Consider the following 13660-nt stretch of genomic DNA (forward strand, 5'->3'; position numbering starts at 1 on the left):
ACCTACCGGGGGTCTTGTGATTGCCATGCCACATGGAGGAGGGGCTAGGGGGTAAGGAGGGACAGCTTTTGGGATCTTTATCTGTCTTCTCTGGGTAAAAGATGGGCACCATGTGACTTCTGGTGGGAGGACCATGCACTGATCATCCTAGACTGGCTACACGAGTTTACAGATGTAGATGATGGAAACTTTTCTTTCCCACGTCCTTGGATACTGCACAGGAAGGTTCCATTGGTTCTGGGACCCAGCCTTTTGCAATTTCCTTGTCAATGGCCATGGGTGACCAGAGTTCAAGAGGAGGCTGATTAGGCTGCAATAAGGTGATTGAAAAGTGGAAAGTATACTTGGTTTGGTTGTTAAAAGGGGAAGGAAAGCATTAATGCTCCTGTCCTTTACTTCTCTATTCTTCTCTAATTCACTCATCTGTTTTTGAACCCTATGGATGGAGCATGAAAAATGACTTTTTAAAGAAGACATTATGCCTTCTTTAAAAAGAAGGCATTACAGACAGAGCATTATTAGCCTTTGTGGCCTTTCAGAGAGTGCCCAGGCGGTACAGGGAGAGTACCAACGCTCTCGTGCCAGGGCGAATCCAGGGAGAGAGGCTCAGACAACACCTTGCAGCTCCATGGGACGTCAAAAGCTACTTTTTATGTGACACAATTCCTCCTGAGCCCCTATCCTGATTTATAAACCCCAGGGATTTCCCAGGAACCCCAACCTTCCAGCCAAAACCCCACTCTGTTACTTCAAGTCTATGAATTAAACAGTATTGTTTTTCAAACATCACAGGATAGGATTGCTTCAGATGCCATCAAAGACAAAGCTTGTACAAGCGTCTAAAAGTCAAGAATTAAGTAAAGAATCAACAATGAATATTTTACTTCCCAAACAACTCAGCAATGCCACCTACCCACCCCACCGGCCCTATTCCCCACCAGGGGCAAAGCTGACTTGTCTTTCACAGGCTGTGACATTCAGGGAGCCAATGTCATTTAAACGTTCAGCTCCCAAAATGCTTTCTTCTCTAGTTATATGTGCAAATACATGACATGCTCTTTTCCTGGATTATAAATTCTTGAAGGTCATGGGCTGCGCTGTATGTGTCCTTGCTTCCTATTAGCATTAATTAAATGTTTCCCAGTAGACCTGCAGGAGACAGGGGGAGAGAGGAGAGTTCGGTGTTTATTTGATAATGGGCTTGAGTAATGAATATGGCTGGAGAGCAGGGATATTTATCTTTCCTCAGTGATCAACGCCTATAGGCTTGTCAAACTATTGAATGCCCTCCTATGTACTTAAGGGCCAGCTCTCCAAAATATAAAGGCCGTCCAAAAAAAAAGAATAAAAATAAAAGCATAATGAGCATTTCCTCAAGCAAAGAACTAAGCGCTCCCTTTTGTGTTTTTTTCCCTTCCAAAGGGGAAAAGGAATCCTTTGCAAAGACTTCAAAAAGAGGGTACAGGACAATTGTTTCAAGGTGGCAAGCATTCCCCTGTGGTCTCCTACCTCCCCCCCACCCCCACCCCCCCAGCTCCTGCCAGGCAACTGCCAGGGCTTGCTGAGGAATGGCCTGCCCTGTGCACACACTCCCAGGCACTTTCCTCTCACACTAGGCCGCTCTTTCATTTCAGACCACTGTGCTTTCTAACGAGCTCAGCCATGTTCTTCTGGGAAGGGCCTCTCAGTGCCATTTTGTCTTGTTTCAGCTGTGGCCCCCAAAGTCGCTTCCATTGCCAACCGAGTTGCTGAAATTGTTTATTCCTGGCCACCTCCAGAGGAGCACACCCAGCGGGGAAGCTTCAGGTCCAAAGGGAGTTTTGGACCACAGACCCTCATCCGCCGGCAGGGCTCGAGCTCCCAGCCTAGCACTACAAGTGCTAAAAAAGGTAAACTTCCCTCGGAGCGTTTGTGTTGCGCTGTGTGTTTTCCAGGCAGAGGGAGGTATACGAGCATTTATGTACTGATCCAGCTCAGTGCTCTGCAACTGGACCAGGCACGTGATAGCAACATGCTTGAGGCACTGACCTTCAGCTTGAGAGACCAGCCCAAGCCAAGGGGAGTGAGCCAGCAGATTGAAGCAACGTGCCAAGCTCACCGCTAAGTCCAAAGAAAAGTCTAGTGAGGGAGAGGAGGAAGTACAGAGCATGCAATCAACTTTGTCCACAGGGGGAAATGCAGTATTAGATTTAATCGTGTTAGCAATGGCCAGGAACCAGTTTGCTCATGGGAGTGCAGAGGACACAGATAATGCAGCGGCCCAGGGATTTATAATATTGCCCCGGGCTCCTGTGAACAAGCAGGAGGTGTCAGATACCATGCCTGGTGCCGACCATGAAGCAGAACTGAGAAGTAGTGACTAGACTGGGTCAGTTGTCACCAAAACTATAGCAATAGCTGGGCCTGGCAATTCCATCAGACTTGCAGAAATCCTGGAGTTGAGGGAAGCAGGACTGAGCGGGAAGTTCAGTCGTGCACTCCCTCACCAATGACAGACCTCTCTCCTGGCTGTTGGTCTCCAAACTCCAGTGGAAGATGAGGGGCAGAGCTGGGTCTGCAGCATAGCAAAGCCTGAGGCAAAGGCGTCCCCCAGCCACAGAAGCAGGACAATGAGTTTATATGCTCTGTGCTCTACTGTTGGGGCCACAATCCACCATCGGGGCTCAGGGCGAGGAGCTGGAGGAGAAGACACCTCTCCGTTTGCTAACACAGAAGTGTCTCCACTTTATTGCTATTTTGTGTGTGTCTGGGCAATGGTCAGCAATACCCCTAAACCAAGCTAAAGTTAAGGTTTGTATCCTCTGTGCCCGTGGGAAATTTGGGCCATTGTTACTACAACTTTCCCAGAGAGACGTAGCAGCAGCAGATAAAAAGTACACATGGGCGAGGAAGACATGCATTCTTTCTTCCCCCAGGTGACTTGAATCTCAGACCTCCCACTTACTTTGCCCTTCACTTGACCTCCTTGGGACATGACGTACTAGATTAATTTCTTGGCCTTTTATCTGGAACAAACCGGAGGACTCCATGACTTCAGAAATTCTGCCATGAGTGAAAAATGCCGTTCTCTCAGCAACGGGCTTTTTTCTGTTTGGATTCTGTCTATGGCAATGACCATTTTCCTCATGTATCATTGTTAGCATGTTTGAGACAAGAAAAATCCTATTGCTCTGCCTCCTCCATTCCAACATACACACCAGACACCAGCTGTAACCGTCTCTCTGTCCATCTCCCATTTTAGCCTTTAGGGTGGGAGAACTGATTAATTTGATTTGGTATGGTAAAATAAATCAAATTTGAAAAATAATTAAAAAAAAAAAACAGCAGGAAAATAAGGCGGGGTTAGAAATGAGTTTAATTCTCAACATGCAGGCTGGGAAAACTATACCCCTCTTAGGTGGGGGCCACGAATTTGTCTCTACCCTGCCTAGCAACTAACACCAAAGGGGAATGTGATCAAATAGGGGATGTATGGTATCCATCTGCTCAGGAGAAGCCCAAAGAACAGAGAGAAATTTCTCCTAAATATCTTTAGAGATGGGATCGTGTGTGGTAGAATGAACATCTTCAACAACATTGTGGCAGTAAACAGAGCGATGACTTTCACTTGAGAATTTGGGGGCAAAGAAAGAAAGAAGAAGAAGAAAGGAAATGAGAGGGTGTCTGGGATGGTTTGTGCCTAAAATCATCAAAGGGGAGGTAAGATGTAATTTGCTAAAAATTACAAAGCACTTGTCTTCCTCAATCCCTAATCAGGCTAAGCATTGTCACTGGGGAAATTCAAGATTGTTTTTTCTTGAAAGAAATAACTGGGATTTCCCCGACAGATGGAGAAGACCAAGCAATAGCCAAGATCGTTGAACTGCTGAAATACTCAGGGGATCAGATGGAAATGGAGGTACGGTGCTCCTAGAACTAATATGATTCCCTTCTGTGCCCCTGCACTGGTACATGAGAACAGAACTGTACTCCAGGTTGTATTCCGTTTCGAAGTTCTGATTTCCACTTAGTCCTAAATTTTATTTCACTTGGAGTCAAAATTATTCATGCTGGCAGCCTCTCAAAAATGAATCACTTTGGAAAACATAAGTAAACCTTCTGGAGCCTACTTGAAATTTTTGGAAACGAAAAAAGTAACTTTGTTATTGTAAGAAAAGACACCAATAAATTACAATTTGCTGAACAGAATTCTGAGTCTAGTTCCCCATGTAACTGATCCTCGGGGAAGCTGAGACTCTTGTGTTGGCCCCGCAGCCTGGATATCTGTGTCCCACAGCGGCTCCAAGACTGCAGCCCTGTCTGAAATCTCCCCCTATGGCTGGACTGTTCTCAGCTCAAGTCTCTCTTAGCAATCTGGCTGTGGAGGCCAATGAGTGTTACTTGGAACATTGGATTTCCTGCCATTTAGAAGTCAAGACCCGTCGTCATTCCAATTAGAAACATGTGAGAGGCGCCTTCAGCTAGAGCTGGTGAGCAGGCTCCTGCCCTACTCAGAAGGGCTTCTGAACGCCACCTCCTCCGTGTCTGTCACCCACAGTCTGCCGAGGAGGAGTCTCTAGGGTTTGTCAATCAGGGGCTGGCCAGGGGACCCATGTCCTTGTTTGGCCAGGATCCATGGGGAAGAAGTCAGGTCCAGGGGACTGCAGAAGGGGAATAGCACTGACCACTCCAGTCACAGCATGCTCTGTGGCTGCTCTCTCAATGCCTTCGTCACAGGCTGGTGACCGAAGGGGCTGAAGAGCACGAGACGTGGTGCAGAATGAGAAACAGTGAGAACACCAGGGATTTGAGATTAAAGAGAAGGGAGGGGGTCTGAACTTTGGGGCCACAAGTTGCAGGTGGGCATGGGTGTGGCGGAAGCAGAAACTAGAACACGGTACATGATCTAGGGACACCTGCGTTTTTCTCCAGAGCTAACATCAGTGACGAGGAGCTGCAGGACAATTGATTTCTCTCCATTTAAGAATGACCTTTCCAGCCATTGTGGCAGCCCTCCAGAGCCAAGGACTGACCTTCGTGTCACTAGAAGTTCAAGTAAATGCCAATTTAACCAGGCAACAGTTAGGGACCTGAACTGGGAGGGATCCAGTAGGTGTCCTCGGGGGTTCTTTGAGGCTAGAAGTCTCTGGAGCTCTCCCAGCAGCCTCCTTCGCACCCTCCCTTAGCGATGACTTGCAGTAGGTCAGGGAGGCCTGGTACGGGAGGTGGGAGGAGGGCCACCCTTCTGGTTATGAAGAGAGACGCTTTCTTTCTCACCCCACAAATTACTACTTGAAAAAACCTCACTTTGTCTGATACACTATCTTGATGATTTGGGGTGAAACTCTGCATTATTTATGTACAGCACATGGTGGCTCTTCCTTTCATGTGGTTCCCCAGTAGAGAACTTTTGGCAGGAACACACGAGAGATCTTACTTGTGCTGTGTGGGTGTGAGTTGCCGCCCGAGTGGGACAGTGACAGTGGAGAGGGGCCCCACCCTGGCTGCAGTGCCTGCAAAGCCACTCATCCCCAGAACACAGGCAGCCTCATCCTGCCCCGGCGCCTCCAGGTGATGCTACAGAGCCAGCTGTACCAGAAGGGCAGGGGGTGGGGGCGGGATGCTCCGTGGGAGGTGTTCCTTTCTGGTGTTTGATTCCTTTGCTGTCTGGCAGAGTCCAGGCTTCCAGCTGCCCGCTGAGGTTTTGAATTTAGCTTCTTCAATTGGGTCACTGATTAGGAGCAGACCATTCTTGTTGTGGAGGACGCTGGTCATTCCTGCTTCAAATTTATAATTCAGATACGCCCCAGGGTCTCCTGGAAGTTGGGCTGGACTCAGATAAAGGACACTGCTCCACCCAAATCTTTCCATAGCCTCTGACTCATCCCCAGAATATCCCTGTTATAAACAATATTTGTTGAAAACCTGCTCATCTTATCATTCCTCAAGCACAGAACTAGAGGATGTTCAAATAAACATTTGGTCTCTGCTAAGACATTTCTGTTTTCACATGACAACCATCATATTAACAGACATTTCCAGGATAGCTTTAAGTGAGGATGATGTCTGCCTTATGACACAAGCCCTGGTTTTCTCAAAAGAAGCAGAAGCATTACTTAATTTTTTGTTAAAGGTATGGAAGTCCGAAGAAGGCAGAGCAGAGAGATACTAGGGGAGGTAAAATAGAATGATCAGAGCCTTGGAAAGGAATCGGTGGATGAGGGTGGTTTTTTGTTTTTTTGTTTTCAGCGAAACACATGCCCGTCGGGGGTCTTCCCTGACGCCTGTGTGCTCCCACAGCCTCCTGAAAAATGACCATTTCACAAACATATCTCCACATGGGGCACTGTGCTAAATGTTTTGCTTAACTACCCTGTAGTATAGTTACTATCATCCCATTTAGAGATGACCAAACTGAAGGCAAGTGGTTAGGTCATTTCTCCAAGATTGCACAGCTAGGAAGAGCTGGAGCAGGGTTTTGAGCCAAGACAGTGATTTCGAGGCTCTGGAGTCAGTCCCTGATATGACCTATAGCAAAGCACTTGGCACTGTACTGTCATTGTCACTAGACTGTGAGCCCCATGAGTGAGGGCCTGAGTCTTAATCATTCACAGGACCTGCCATTGCAGGTGCTCAGGAAACATTCCTTGAATGTGGAGTGAATGGGCTGTTCAGCTTAATCACTGATTTGTCCCAATGAAATAAAGTTGCAGAGCAGGCACGTACCTGGTCCAGTTCTGCAGTACTGTGTGCCATGGTTGAGACCAGAACCCAGTGTTTTCCAGTGGGTGTTTAGGGGCCCATTGTTGAGCTAGGTAGTCTGCCCCCATGGGCCAAGTTGCTCTGCTGAATGCTTATCCTCTTGCACGCAGCTGAAGAAGGACAAGGCTCTGATGAACAGCTTCCAGGGCGGGCTGTCCTACTCCGTTTTCAAGACCATCACAGACCAGTTCCTCAGGGGTGTAGACACCAGGGGAGAATCAGAAGTCAATGCGCAGGGCTTTAAGGCTGCTCTTGTAATAGACGCCACAGCCAAGCTCACTGCCGTTGACAACCATCCCATGAACAAGGTGCTGGGCTTTGGAACGAAGTACCTGAAAGAGCACTTTTCGCCTTGGATCCAGCAACATGGTGGATGGGTAAGTGCATGCTATTTAAAAATGAATCTTCCCAGATCTCAGAGTAGATGGGATGGGACGTTTGAGTTTGTTTTTGTTCTTATTTTTTTAAGTGAAGGGAACACATCCGTGAAGCAGTTCTCATGGGTTTAGGACACTTGAGTGGCAAGAGATACATCCCATTGATGGGAAGATATTTTTAGTGATTATCTGCATCATCAATAAATATTTACTGAGCTCCCAAAGGGTACATGGGGTATGTGTGTCAGGGGACAGGGACTAGTCAGATACAACAGGAAATGAGATGTTGAGAGCTGAGATGTTTAGACAGATATCATTTCTGTGTTCACAAATTTTGCAGGCAGTGGACGTCCGGCAGTGAGCCGGGAGAGGCAGACCATTCCTCACACTCCCAGATGCTGAAAGGGTGTGGGGATAATCCTCATGCAGAGATTCAGGGCAATGATGACATTTTTGTCATTGGGTTTTTTACCCAGAATTTTGATGGGGACATTTTGATACCAACCAAAAAGCAAACAGTTAAATTTTCCTCTGTTTTAAATTACCTGATATCAAACAAAACAGATATCTCCCCCCCACACACATCAGCCTCAACCCCTCCCTCATCCTTTGCCCCCATTCCTTGAGATTTCCTTCAAACAGCCATGTCAAATGGCCTCCTAAGTTCAACCTTGTCAAGATGTCTTGCCCCGGAGCTTTAAATTTCAGAGCACAGACCTTTGCCCCACATACCATTAGTCCCCTTTCTACCAGCATGTTCCAGGGCCAGCAACGGGGTTAAGTCTCTTTGAGGCATGGCAGCGTGACCCTGGGGCCTCCAAAACAGGCTTAGTCTCTTGGGAACCAGAAAGTACAGCTGCTCTTGCCTAAGGGACTGAAGTGCCCATCACGGTCTTCAGTGGGTACCCATCAAGCTACCTGGTCCTCTTTTCTTTACTGTTTCCCACTTTTGCACCAAATATGATAGCCCTTAAGTGGCTGATCTGAGCAACTAAGGCTCTTAAGTATTCTAAATTTAAGCTGCCTTAACTCATGCAAAGAGGACAGATTCCTGGAAATTATTTCAGCTTTAACTGTTCTTCCCTCTAGGACCCCCTCAAGTCCCTTCTCTGGCCCCAAGCCTTTCCTGACCACTCCAGTGCAAGATCCTCAACAGCCTCTGAACCTCTTACAACACTTCATGTTTGCATTATAATTATATACAGGAAATTACCATCATTGTTGGTCCTGTTGATATATTTTTCCAGGGAGATTATAAGTATCAATTGGGTTCACAGGCCAGTTCTCAAAAGTCTATTTAGTTAATTAATGAGGCTTAAATGCCAAAAGTGTTCTATAAACAATAGTATTTCCACACCAAAAGCACAAGCAAGAAAAGAAAAAATAAATTGGACTACATCAAAATTTAAAACTTTTCTGTTTCAAGGGACATCATCAAGAAAGTGAAAAGACAACCCATATAATAGGGAAAAAATATTTGAAAATCATATACTTGTATTTAGAACATGTAATGAACCCTTAAAACTCAACAATAAAAAACACAAATAATCCAAATTTTAAAATAGGCAATGCATTTGAATAGACATTTCTCCAAAGAAGATACATAAATGGCCAAAGAGCATATGAAAAGATGCTTGTTTGAGATCTTTATTTCAACATTAGGGAAATGCAGATCAAAAACCCAATGAAGTATCATTTCACACCTACTAGCATGGCTAAAATAAAAAAGACAAGTGTTGACGAGGACAGGAGAAACTTGAATCCTCATACATTGCTTGTTGGATGCTAAAATAGTCCAGCCCCTTTGGAAAACAGCTTGGCATTTCCCCAAACTGTGCAACATAGAATTACCAATTCCACTCTTTGGTATATACCCAAGGAAATTGGAAACAAATGCTCACGTAAAAACTTGTACATGAACATTCAGAGCAGCATCCATTATTCATAAGCCAAAAAGGGGAAAGAACACAAATGTTCATCAATAGTGAATAATGAATAGAAAAACCAAATGCGGCACATTCATACAATGGAATATTATTCAGCCACAAAAAGGAATGAAGTACTGACAGATGGATGAACCTTGAAAACATTATCTTAAGTGAAAACAGTCAGACAAAAGGGCCATACACTGTATGATTCCATTTATGTGAAATGTGCAGAAGAGGCACATTCAGAGACAGATTAGTGGCTTCCTGGGGCTCTGGGGTGAGGGAAAGGGGAGTGACTGCTAATGAACAGGAGTTTCTTTTTGTGATGAGAATGTCCAAACAGCAGACAGAGGCACAACTCTGTAACCATATCATACTAAAGGCCAATGAATTATATACTTTAAAGAGTGAATTTTATGGCATATTTCAATAAATCTGCTATGAAAATAGGGGTTCTAATCCTAGTAAGCAAACAAAAACAAGGGAAAAATACAAACTTTTATTAACTTATTTTTAAAATTTGGCTGCTATTTTCTAATTAGAGAAAATAGGTGAATTTTTTAGTAGAAAAAATAAAGGGAACTTTCAAAGGCTTTAGAATTTGATGGCACTGGTTCTTTATCACTTGTAATTTCCATTCCAAATCTATTAGTTTACTTTTCCAGGTTATCATAAATCCTGATTTCAAGGCTTGACCATAATTAGGTTTAATTTGGAGTACAAAGCTGGAAATTTGGAGAGGGAGGAAAAAAAGAATAAAAGAGAAAGGACTAATTTTTCCAAAGTGATAGAAAACGAGTTGTACAAAATAAGAATGTGGATTTAAAAATAGATCTATGAGACGATATGAGCCACAAAAGGATGAAGGAAATGTGGACTGAGACTTGTGCTCAGTTTCCCTGAACAGGAAAAAAAAAACCAAAGATGACACTGGTGGCAAGCCTCCAGGGACTTCCATTGGCCCCAGGTATTCTAGTGGCCCTCTGGGATGTCCTTGTAGTGGTGCAGAAGGAAGAAAACGATTCCTAGGCTTTCAGCAGCTCGGGGTTCATTCCTATGTATCTCAATATCCACGTTTTGTACAAGTGCATCTAATCTTCCCAACCAAGCTGCAAATCTGTAAGGGCAGATTTGTGTACTTTATGCCTCTTTTTATCTCTGATAACTCCCAATACTTCCATATATACATTATAGATATTCAGCCAATACTTGCAGAATAATGAATCAACCAATCAAATGAATGAATAGCAACTCTGTTTACCAGGCATGCTCAACAAGCTGCCCCGCCCAGATTTTAATTTACTCCTTGGTCCTTTTTCCTCACTGTTCCCATAGTCACCCTGATGCCCTGTAACCTCACCCATTCTACAGCACTCTGAAAGGAGAGGCTTGGGAAAGGAAAGTCATCAACTTTTCCATAGTCACTCTTCTGAAATTTAAATACAGCATCAAAGCCTTTTCCCATCTAGCTCATTAGCCCTGCAATCTGTAACCTAAGTCCTTAGCTGGTGTTCTCCTTGCAGGCATACCAAGGATGCTGGTCACCTTCCCAAGCCCTTCCCTTATATAGTCTCTGAGCCCCGGTCACTCCTGGGATAAAACAGCAGAGTTAACAGGCATATGTTTTCACTTCAACAGTGACTCAAACTTGGAATTTGAAGAATCTATTTCTCTTTTTCCCCTCTAGGAAAAAGTACTTGGGATATCACATGAAGAAGTAGACTGAGACATCAGAAGATGTGTAATCCAGAATTCACATCAGCCAAACTGTGGGCCTGGGTACATCGGTCTCAGCATAGACTCCAGGAGAAAGAAAAAATGTGCAAGGCAGACGGAGCACTGAAGTTTCCAAACCCATTATTCCCACGAACCAAGAGGCACCAGGAGAGGCCCTGGTCACGTCCAGCTCATGAACTGCAGTTGTATGGCCTTGCCATCCGTGTTCTTCAGGCCCTCCGCTGATGTGTGAGGAAATCTAGAAAGACAATACTCATCTCAAATGGTCAGAAGGGAAACCATCATCCTGCCTCTGTCAGCCGCCTTTGGGAAGTGTTAGATATTCGCTGACCTTCTGAGGATGAAATGATAAATTGTGCACGTGCCTACTCTGTGGTTTCTAGTACTGTTTCTTTTTTTAAACTGCATTTGGGGATGGCCTAATGACATTGTTTCCAGCCTACCTTTAGGAAGATGCTGCTATTCATGTTAGTAGACCTGGCTCAGAGAGACTTGAGATTATTGCTCCCTCTGCTAGTTTGGGGAAACATGGTCATATCTGCCTTTCTGACACTTCTCTGGGAGAAGTCTTTTCTTTGGCAGTTTGAAAAACTTCCATTGAGCAGAAAACTGACTCCTACTGCCCTCAACTTTCAGTGACCTCGTCTCTGCCTCTCAAGATCTTTGGGACTTGCTTTATCATTTTTTGTGGGAGTGTAATGATTAGTAGCTGGTAAAATAAATATGTGGGAAGACCACTGTCCTAAGAGTATCTTGTGATTAAAATACGCAGTAAGTAAGAGTACTAAAATTTCTGTCAGGATCAAACGAGTTAATTTATATGAAGTGCTTAGAACAGTGCTTGGTCTTGGTGCCAAGCGTCCGCTTGGTTCACTGGCATGTGCTGTCCTGAGCTAAGCTGAAACTTTTCTCACCTCTCAAAGCAGTCACTGGTTGTTCTTCTGAAACTGATGCTGTTCAGAATGAGGTATTTTAGTAAAATATGTTCCGCAGTAAGTATTTAAGACACACGACAATGTTTAAAAATACTTTCAAATTATAGGAACTTACAAATTCCTGGATCTCTAGCACCCAGCATATAGTCTGACATAAAATAGGTGTTTAATAAAACCTTTGATGGACACATAAATAAATGAGTTATTCAGACATACTTTCAAATTCAAGAGAAAAGTGGACCTATCTATTATTGATACGGAACTGCAGTTGGGGGCCCGATGCCTAGCCCCACCCTCTAGGCAAAATCCCAGAGGCAAAGGTTTGGTGATAAAGGAGTCTTTATTCAAAAGCAGTCACTTAAAGCTATCAAGTCACAGCTTTAATTACTTAAGCCTATCAGGTAAGGCTAAACTCTTAACACAGGGGTTCTTCTATCTTTTCCCCTATTAGTTTCTATAGGGTTAGTTTACAAACTAAAAAACGTATTACACAAAAGCTACACAATTTTGGAAGAATGGCAGGCTTCTGCCTCAGAGCCTGTTCCCTCTAGAACACTCAAAGAATAAACCTGCCACCCTCTGCCAGGCCACCCGGATTCAAGGCTGTGCCCAGAGCTCCTTCCCATCCAACATCGTCGTCGGCAGCCGTCCGTCTTGAGAGACGATGGTGTAGCTTCTTAAGAGTCTATCTGCACCGCCGAGAATGGTTGTGCAGTCCGACTCGGGAGTGACACGGTATCTGTCTCCTCCCGTGTTGAATCGACATCTTGCGATGACGCTGGGGTGTCCTCTCCAGTGAAGCTGAAGCTACAGAGCCTGGGCAGGGTGATATGGAGGGTCTGCTGTTGCCCATGCAGCAGACCCCCCCCTCTCTTCGCAGCTGAAGGATCCAAGGGAAAGACGGAGTCAATACAGCTTGGCTTCAGGTGCGCCGCAGGAGTTGCCGGTATTGACTACAACGTCAAACCGCCTTAGGGACTCCGGCTCCGGATTTTCTGTCGGGGTTTACTCCCTTAGCCTCTCCCCTGAAGAGGTATGCCGCAAGGCAGCGGAGGTTTTTTGAAATCAGAGTTTTCCTTCTCTGATGTGCCCTGACTGGAAGATCGAACCAGCGACACTTAGCTCGCAGGCCGACGCTCAATCCACTGAGCCAAACCAGCCAGGGTCCCATCCAACATACCAACTGGGAAATGCAGGCAGCTGCACTGTGATCATCCAGGCATCCTCGAGGAGGAAGAGCCTGAGAGCCCGAGAGAATATGAGAGCCCACGACAGAGCCTGAGAGCCAGCTCAGGAGCCAGAAAAGCTCCTGAGCTAAAGAACCAGCCCTCTGTTATTTCCATTGGCTGCAGAGGCATTCAGCTTCTCAGCTTCTCAGCCAATCCCATCCCAGCCTGCTTTCCATTGCCTCAGCAGCCTCCTCCTACGCCCCCTCCCACTTATCCCTGGCCATCTTAATCAGATCTCTCTGAATCATTATCACATGCTTCACTACCCAACCCATCTCAACTGAATTGTTACTCTTACTTTCTTCCCCACCTTGAAAGCCATGTCAGGGAAAAAGGAGTCTCCTTTTACAGATGGAGACACTGAAGACCATCTCTTCTCCTATTTGATCCAACCATTTCAAACTATTTGCAGTTCCCCAAATGTGTTATGCAATCTTGTAGTCCAAGGCTTCATAACGACATTTTTTTTCTCCATTGGAAGTGTTCTTGCCTGCTGGTCCTCTTTCCTCTATTTCCTCTAATTCAGCCTTCAACCAACTCTAGCCAATCTTTCCAAATTCACTCCATTTCCTCCAGCAACCATTCATAACCCTCCCTCGGCAGCCACAGGGCTACCTTTGGATGCCTTTCTTCATAAGGATGCTCCATAACACCCTCTATGTGGACATTATACTTAATACATTTGTGCCATAAGAACCAGTCTTTCACACTAG

The 13660-nt window shown here is 45.2% G+C and overlaps 1 protein-coding gene across 2 annotated transcripts in view; it reads left to right on the plus strand.

Moving 5' to 3' along the window:
* The window catches only part of BCL2L14 (BCL2 like 14), a 20498-nt gene extending 8967 nt beyond the window's left edge, over positions 1-11531 (plus strand). For both annotated transcript variants that reach the window (XM_090272852.1, XM_090272853.1), the window contains exons 3-6: positions 1710-1889; positions 3828-3898; positions 6852-7118; positions 10734-11531. In XM_090272852.1, the coding sequence (XP_090128978.1) occupies positions 1710-1889; positions 3828-3898; positions 6852-7118; positions 10734-10772 (557 nt within the window). In that variant the 3' untranslated portion in view covers positions 10773-11531. The remainder of the gene's footprint in view (positions 1-1709; positions 1890-3827; positions 3899-6851; positions 7119-10733) is intronic.
* Positions 11532-13660: the final 2129 nt, after the last annotated feature.

The sequence above is a fragment of the Furipterus horrens genome, unplaced genomic scaffold (assembly GCF_987537825.1).
Source record: "Furipterus horrens unplaced genomic scaffold, mFurHor1.1.pri manual_scaffold_4, whole genome shotgun sequence".
Taxonomy (NCBI): domain Eukaryota; kingdom Metazoa; phylum Chordata; class Mammalia; order Chiroptera; family Furipteridae; genus Furipterus; species Furipterus horrens.